The following is a 9,341-nucleotide window of genomic DNA, read 5'->3' on the forward strand; positions in this document are numbered from 1 at the left end:
AAATGTCTGTCTCTTGGAACAATGAATTTTCTTCCATAGAAGACAATATCTTCACAGCAATTTCTCCCCATGACTAGCCTCATCAAATTTCTCCCAAATGACTTTGCCAATGCTTTCTTATAACACAATTGTCCTGGCAATTGTCTCTTAACAAGCAGCAGTAAACACTTTGTCTCCAGTAGCAGTGTCACCATCACCACCAACATGATGAGAAACACCTAGCAACTTGGAGCAGCAGCCACAACCTCCATGGTCCTGCCAGTATTGATTGTAACCTGGCCCAGCAGCAGCTTCTCCTCAGCAAGTCTCCTAGGCTGGCCTCAAACTTGGGATCTTCCTGCTTCCACCTCATTCAGTAAATTCTACCAACATGCACAACCACAACTAGCCAAATGCAGCTCAGGCCTGAGCTGGGGCCTGCAAGGTCAGAGGCAAGTAGCTTTCACATGAATTCATAACCAATAAGCAGGGCACCAGATGTAGACAAATTTCTAAAGGTCTTATTAATAAGAATAAACCCAGAGCCAGGTATGGGGTGAACAGTGAAAGATCAGAAACACAGAAAAAGACACATCCAACCTCAAACCTTATGTTGCCTAAAGATCATACCAATTCGTATATATTCAGATTCTTTTTGGTATACAACTTCCAGGTTCTCAAAGTCTACTGTTATATTCAAAGGCTTTAAAAGAACAATTACACACTAGAAATTTTACAGTTATAAGGTTACTCTGTGTTGTGACAGGACTTTACCACATTGATCACATTCATAGGATTTCCTTCTAGTATGTGTTCTTTTATGTACTTGAAGAGTATACTCTGTTGTGCAAAGGCTTTACCACATTGTTTACATTCATAGAGGTTTTTCTCCAGCATATTTTCTTTTATGCATTTGAAGACTTTTGTGACATGCGAAGGCTTTACCATATTGATTACATTCATAGGGTTTCTCTCCAGTATGTACTCTTTCATGCATTTGAAGATGACTGTGTTGTACACAAGCTTTACCACAGATTATATTCATAGGGTTTCTCTCCAGTATGTATTCTTTTATGTATTTGAAGATGACTGTAATGAGCAAAGGTTTGATAACATTGATTACACTGATAGTGTTTCTTTCCAGTATGCATTGTCTTATGCCCATGAAGATTACTTTGACCCGCAAAGGCTTTACCACACTGATTACATTCACAGGGTCTCTCTCTAGTATGCATTCTTTTATGCACATGACGATTCCTGTGACATGTAAAGGCTTTACCACACTGATAGTCATAGGGTTTCTCTCAAGGATGTGTTCTTTTATGCCTTTGAAGATGACTACGACATGCAAAGACTTTACCACATCTATTACATTCATAGGGTTTCTTGCCACTATGTGTTCTTTCATGCAATTGAAAAGCATTATGACAAGCACAGGCTTTACCACATTGATTACATTCATAGGGTTTCTCTCTAGTATGTCTTCTTTCATGCCTCTGAAAATCATTGTGATATACAAAGGCTTTACCACATTCATTACATTCATAGGGTTTCTCTCCATTTTGTCTTCTTTCATGCCTCTGAAGATCATTGTGACATACAAAAGCTTTACCACATTAATTACATTCATAGCGTTTCTCTCCAGTATGTGTTCTTTTATGCCTTTGAAGATCACTATGAAATACAAAGGCTTTATCACATTGATTACATTCATAGGGTTTCTCTCCAGTATGTGTTCTTTTATGTACTTTAAAATTACTGTGATCAGCAAAGGGTTTACCACATTGATTACATTCATAGGGTTTCTCTCCAGTATGTGTTCTTTTATGTACTAGAAGATTACTGTGATGAGCAAAGGCTTTACCACATTGATTACAATGATAGGTTTTCTCTCCAGTATGTATTCTTTTATGTACTTGAAGACTACTGAGATAAGGAAAGGCTTTACTACATTGATTACATTCATAGGGTTTTTCTCCACTATGTGTTCTTTCATGCCTTTGAAGATGACTGGGTTGTGCAAAGGCTTTACCACACTGATTACATTCATAGGGTTTCTCTCCAGTATGTCTTCTTTCATGCCTCTGAAGTTCATTGTGACATACAAAAGCTTTACCACATTGATTGCATTCATAGGGTTTCTCTCCAGTATGTGATCTTTTATGTACTTTAAGATTACTGTGGTCAGTAAAGGTTTTACCACATTGATTACACTCATAGCGTTTCTCTGTGGTATGTGTTCTATTATGTACTAGAAGATTACTATGATGAGCAAAGGCTTTACCACATTGATTACAATGATAGGTTTTCTCTCCAGTATGTATTCTTTTATGTACTTGAAGAGTACTGAGATAAGGAAAAGCTTTACCGCATTCATTACATTCATAGTGTTTTTCTCCAGTATGTGTTCTTTCATGCCTTTGAAGATGACTGGGTTGTGCAAAGGCTTTACCACACTGATCACATTCATAGGGTTTCTCTCCAGTATGTGTTCTTTTATGCACTTGAAGACCATTGTGACGAGTAAAGGCTTTACCACATTGATTACACTCATAGAGTTTCTCTCCAGTATGTGTTCTTTTATGTAATTGCAGAGCACTGTGACAAGCAAAGGCTTTACCACATTGATTACATTCATAGGGCTTCTCTCCAGAATGTGTTCTTTCATGCCTTTGAAGATGACTGTGTTGTGTAAAGGCTTTACCACATTGATTACATTCATAGGGTTTCTCTCCAGTATGTGTTCTTTTATGCACTTGAAGAGCATTGTGATGACTAAAGGCTTTACCACACTGATTACATTCATAGGGTTTCTCTCCAGTATGTGTTCTTTTATGCCTTTGAAGATTAGTTTGCCATGCAAAGGCTTTACCACATTGATTACATTCATAGGGTTTCTCTCCAGCATGTATTCTTTTATGTACTTGAAGACTACTGAGATAAGGAAATGCTTTACCACACTGATTACATTCATAGGGTTTCTCTGCAGTATGTTTTCTTTCATGGCTTTGAAAATGACTGTGTTGTGTAAAAGCTTTACCACACTGATTACATTCATAGGGTTTTTCTCCAGTATGTGTTCTTTTATGTACTTGAAGATGACTGTGATAAGCAAAGGCTTTGCCACACTGATTACATTCATAGGATTTCTCTCCAATATGTGTTCTGTTATGAATTTGAAGATTATTGTGATGAGCATAGGCTTTACCATACTGATTGCATTCATAGGGTTTCTCTCCAGTATGTGATCTTTTATGCCTTTGAAGCTGACTATTGTATGCGAAGTCTTTACCACATTGAATATATCCAGAAGGTTGCTCTACAGTGTGGCTTCTTTCATGCCTACAAGGATAATTGGCACATGTAAAATATTTACCATAATCAATATGCTATTGACTCTTTACATCTGTAAGAATTAATTTTATAATTTGTTCCAACTGTAAAGAGGAATCAGATCTTAAGATTTTGTCACTGTGTTTACACTCATGTGTTATTTACACAGTCCTAGATCTCAGGACGTTTCTGTAGCATGAGTCTTTTGATGTATTAACAACGAAGCTAGAAAAAAACAATTACTTGTATATTTGAATCAATTTTAACAATTATATTCAATGTAGGGACAGCTACTTATCTTCTAACTGTTCTGAGAGTGAGGTGTGTTATGTGTTTCCATATCCCTATGCTCATATGGCTTGTATCCAGAGTGACATATGTTATACCTAGTAAAGGAAGAATAACAAATAAAAGATTTCCACATTGAATTCAGTTTGACTTTCTGTCCTCATAGTCTTGTGGTATAGGGATAAAGGTTTCTACATGACAATTCCCATTGACTATTAACTCTAACTGCCACTCTAACTAAACAGCACAGTCACAACAAATATAAGAGCAAAGCCAGCTTTAGTATGAACTCTGTGCTTACTTGAATGTTTTGGAGGTATCCTTATCACCCCTTCACTGTGTATAATTTTGTAATATAAGTAAAATGAAATAAATGGATTGGCAGTTCTATAGCATCTCTCTTATGGTGCTATAATTCAAATGGTCACATCTCTTGAGGCATTGTTTCCTTGTTTTCTCACTTAAAGAATGCCTTCCAAATGCAATTCACCTACCTAAAATTGAGGTTTATGGTTTTGTGAGAATTTAATGATCATCAATGCACTTTAAGTGGTTCTTAGTTACACTGATGCTTTTGTTTGAAACTTCCCAGACACAATACAATTTCTTCAGAGGCACATTTGTATCAGATTGGACATAAAAATTACCTTTCATATCTTCTATGACTTTCACATTGTTCTTCAATATCATGATATTCCCAACTGTATCCTAAAATAGAGTACCAGAAGAGGTATAATGTATTGTTGAAAACTGTGTAAAATTTTCGTCACTATCTTCAGTGAACATTAGAACCATGATACAGTTATTCACCTCATTCTTCTTTTTCAATTTAATTAGAGAAGAGCATCAATAACCTAGGAACACTTGTCCCTTTATTTGAAAACATAAAGAAAATTTCCATCTTACCTATAATAGTGAGGTTCCTGTAGGTCTCCAGCATTACATCTTTGTACAGATTCTTCTGGGAAGGATCCAGCAAAGACCACTCTTCCCAAGTGAAGCCAACATGCACATCATCATAGGTCACTGCATTCTAAAATATCCCATACATGTGCAAATAAGAAAGTATGACACTGACAAGATTGTAAATATATACCTCTTTGACTATATATTTATATAATTCTGGTACTCCCCATCCTTACTTCATGACATAGACAAGATAATGTAATCACAATGTCACTTTAGAAGGAAACTGGAGGGTCACCTCTGTCATTTTGTACCCTTTGAATGGGCTATCATCTTGCAAGAGAAATGCATAATAGCAAACATAGTGAAACAAGGAAAAAAATCCACAGTACAGAAAACACATGAGAGAAATTGTATGAACAATTACTAGCTAAAAGAGAAAAATAAGATAGCCAAGCTGGGTGTATTGGCTCACACCTTTAACCTCAGCACTCAGAACACAAAGGCAGGTGCCTCTTAGTTGAATGCCAGGCTAGTCTATGCAATCTGGTCCAGGAGAACATATTAAGACCCTGTCTCCCATGTTAAAAATCAAACAAACAAAAAAGATAGAAAGAACTCAGAGATTTTTATTGAAGTTCCTACAAAGAGTTATGTATTCACTCCAGTTCTGTTTTCATCTTCCAGACACCTGAAGTGCCACAATTTAAACTCTAACATTAATAAGATTTTATTAAAAGGTACTGCATGTTGTAATATTTACAAATAGACAGATGAAAACATTAGCAATATGAATATTGATCATAAATAATCAACGAAGGGCAGAAGACATGACACAGTAGTAAAGAGCTTTTGCTGGTCTTGCATATAGGTAGGCTCAATTTCCAGTAATTACATGGGGGGTCAGAACTATCCATTATTCCAAGTTCAGGGTTTCTGAAACCATGTTTAAATCACTGTGAGAACCAGGTACTCACGTGGTGCATATTCATGCATATAGGAAATTATTCATATTCATTTAAAAATTCAAAAAAACAAAACAGGCAGGAAGCAGGTCATAAACCTGCAATCCAGTGACTCAGAAGGCTCAGGCAGTATTAATGTCATGAATACATGCCATCCTGAGGAAGAGAATGATACCCTCTGCCAAATTTTATAGTTCACAAAATGGATGAAGCTCAGCAAAAGAGCCTATGTTTGACATGTACAAAAACATACATCCCAGGCCCATCATCCAATGTTGGACCATCTTTAATCCCAGGACTTGGGATCCAGATTCAGGGGGATCTCTGTGTTAGAGGTCAGCATAGTTTACAGAGCCCCTTTCAGGACAGCCAGGGCTATACAGACAAACCTTGTCTTCAAAACAAACAAAAATATTAAAAGAGCAGGCTACCAAACTGCATTAGCACTGAATATGAATTACTTCTAAAGTATCTTATGTGATTTAGAGATAGAGTCTATAATGGTAGTGAAAGCATGACAATACAAGGAAGTTGGCTGATTTGTTTCAATCACAACACAGTAAATACAAACAATAGGAAATTTGTTGAGACTATAAAGATGAATATCACATCCCCAGTGAGGAATTTCATCCAGAAAACCTCCCTCTACTAAAAGTTTCACAAGCAATATAAAGAAGTCACCAAGGAGAGACACATGTCCAAATACATCATAGTATCTGGGAGATTTTTCATTCAATCAACTATATTCTGACTCAAGTCATTATAGGCTCATGGTCATCCATGTACAAAATGCACTTAGTCACTTCAATAATCCTTGTAGTCTGCAACAGCCCCTACACTGTTCAAATGTCCAAAGTCTCTTCTGACACCCAAGACAATCTCTTGACAGTCACATCTTGTAAAATCAAAAAACCAAGTTCCATCTTTCCAGCATACAATGGCACAGAGTACCATTCACATTCCAAAACATAGAAATGGAGACACAATTAGGGAAGATTGGACCCAAGGCAAGACTGAAGCATAGCAGGACAAACATCAAATCATGTAGTACTGTCTGAGGTGCATGGTGCTTCACTTTCAAAAGAGTTAGATTGATGATACTTTATTTGTACTGAAATGTGATTTTATTTGTATGTTAATAAATAAAGTTGCATGGAAGTCAGAGCTATTAGCAAACCATAAGCAGAAACCAGGTAGTGATGCTGCATGCCTTTAATCCCAGCACTTGGTAGGCAGAGCTAGGTAGATCTCTGTGTGTTCAAGGATACAGCCAGCATGGAGATACACGCCTTTAATCTCAATACCAACCATAGAAGACCTGGAGGTCTGTACAGACAGGCAGTGATGAGGCGGTCATGTGGTTGGGTTTACAACCAATGAGAAGGCAGAACAGAAAGTCTTTATAAAGACAAACACACAGGAAGAAGTTCTCTTTGCTAAAGAGGATAGCTGCAGAGTGAAGGGTAAGGCTCTTAGCTCTGACCTCTTGGGTTTTCATCTTTGCATTGGTTCTGTGTTTCTTATTGAATAAGATGGTTACTTCTACACTTAGATGGCCCTGTCCCTGAAACTTCTCATACATCTCTTTGTTTACTTCAACCCCCTATATGCAGTGAGGTCTTCATAGAAGATGTCTCATAGCTTAGATATCTTACCAGCTTGTGGTCACAAAAGGGAACCTAGGTTGCTGTGGAATATTATTTTAAGATGTGTTATATTTGTTTATGCTGTGGAACAATTGTTTTAATGATGCAAAGATTTGTTGCATTTTTTATGTTGCATTTACTTAACTCTGTGAAGCTCTTATACTTCAGAGCCTGTCTAAAGTACTTCATTAGTTTAAGAAAGAGCTGAATGGCCAACAGCTTAGCAGGAAAGGATAGGCAGGGCCAGCAGGCTGAGAACATAAATAGGCAGATATATCTGGGAGGAAAAAAAGGAACACGGAGAAAGAAAAGTAGAGGACACCAGGGGCCAAACACCCAGCTACACAGCAAGCTACAAAATAAGAAATAAAGATATATTGTAGCTAGAGAGTTTTCTCTCCAGGTCCTGCCAAGCCTCGGCAGTCTAACAGCCCACTTATAAAATAAACACACAGACACTTATATTATTTAAATTGTTTGACCTAATGGCTCAGGCTTCTTGATATCTACTTCTTTTATCTTAAATTAACCCATTTCTCTTAATCTATACTTTGTCACGTGGTTTGTGGCTTACTTCGCTTGTCATGGCGGCGGCTGGCAGTGTCTCTCTGCCTCAGCCTTCCACTTCCCAAAATTTTCCTCTCTGCTTGTCCCACCTATACTTCCTGCCTGGCTACTGGCCAATCAGTGTTTTATTTATTAACTAATCAGAGCAACACATTTAACATACAGAATATCCCACAGCACTTTCCATTTTCTTTTTTTGAAAAAAGGAAGGTTTTAACTTTTACATAGTAAAATTACAGATAAAAAACAATTATCAAGCAAGAATTACAGTTACAATATTAAAGAAGATATCTTATCTGTCATATTTGAGAATTTAAGGTTTTATATCTAACTCATCTTTTATCATAACTATTTAGTCTTTAACCACATCAAAGGCCCCAGAAGGATATACTATTACTTGAGAAATGGGAGAAGGATGTAAGCGAATTTTGGGAGTCTTGTAGGGTAGACAGAGATAGCTGGCAGGCTGGACAGTCACCTGATGTTCTTTTGTAAAGTTGGGGCATCTGTCTTTAGTCCACAGGCCTAGAGTTTTTCAGTCATTTTTCTCTGTGTCCTGTAGAATGTCTGGCAGTTTCCTCTGTCAAGCAGGAACCTGAAGGACCATTTTGCCAAGTAAAGTTTAGTGGTCACCTTTTTATGGGTCCTGCATGTCCAGTCAATCAAGTAGTCCAGACAAGAACAGTTTCTTACCCAACTGGCTATTTTTGTCAAGGTGAAGATAAATTCTACATAGAGTGTCTTTGATGTCCATCTTCCTTTTTGAAGTAAATCAGTGCTGTCAGGAGCAGATGTGTCTCACTGTCCAGAAAGTCTAAATTTTTAAAACATTTTAAATGTCATATTTTGTAGGCCTTTGAAGTGTTTGAAGATTACCTACCTAATTAAATTATATCTATGTATACCTAGAAAACTTAACATGACTTTAAGTTTGACTATCATAGCAGACTAATTGATCTGTATTTTTAATTATCTATTACAATCTAAATGTGTTACATAAATATAATACCTCAAACGAGAGTAGAAATATATATACAGTATAACAAAATTAAGTTTAAACTTGTATCAATAAACTAAAATCTATACCAATGTAAAACATTTTTAAACAAGTTGTTCTTTAAAAGTACGCTTATTAATCTATCCTTTCATCTTATTATATCTATACTATCTCCTTTTTTCTTTAGAAAGAGATTGTATTTATAATCAACCTGTTTTAAATAAAAATATTGTTTTGTTTTGTTTTTTTATGTCCCATACCAGAGGGCTCTTTTGATTTGGGACACAAGAATCTCTTAATCTTTTTTTTTTTTTTTTTTTTTTAGCAATATGTCTGGGTTTATTGAAGGAGTGAGTCAATTCCCTCTCCAAAGCCAGGTTGGTATATTTGGGAATTTGGGCGTAGGTTCTCTTACTCCATTCTGTTGGAGGGGGGCGCTGTATCTTATGGGGACACAAAGAAAATTTTAGAATTATGGAGTAGTCCGTAAGGGAGTATCATCTGAGCCAGTTGCCTTAAAACCGTTCTGGATGTTGGATCATCTGGGCCATAGTTTCATTGGAGACCTTTCAGGGGGTCTTGGCTGGTTAAACCTGATGTATCTTAATCTGGAACAATTCTATAGCCTCTTGCTTTCTGTGGAAACAAAAGCAGAGCCTC

The 9,341-nt window shown here is 36.7% G+C and overlaps 1 protein-coding gene across 1 annotated transcript; it reads right to left on the reverse strand.

Moving 5' to 3' along the window:
* Positions 1 to 1,283: 1,283 nt before the first annotated feature.
* Positions 1,284 to 4,540, reverse strand: LOC131895178 (zinc finger protein 431-like). Its single transcript, XM_059245603.1, has 6 exons — positions 4,507 to 4,540; positions 4,248 to 4,308; positions 3,167 to 3,237; positions 2,585 to 3,004; positions 1,628 to 2,509; positions 1,284 to 1,459 (listed from the first exon to the last, which is right to left on the reverse strand). Exons 1-6 carry the CDS (start codon positions 4,538 to 4,540, stop codon positions 1,284 to 1,286), a joined length of 1,644 nt encoding a protein of 547 aa, XP_059101586.1.
* Between the last annotated feature and the right edge of the window lie 4,801 nt (positions 4,541 to 9,341).

Source organism: Peromyscus eremicus, chromosome 18, assembly GCF_949786415.1.
Source record: "Peromyscus eremicus chromosome 18, PerEre_H2_v1, whole genome shotgun sequence".
Lineage (NCBI taxonomy): Eukaryota > Metazoa > Chordata > Mammalia > Rodentia > Cricetidae > Peromyscus > Peromyscus eremicus.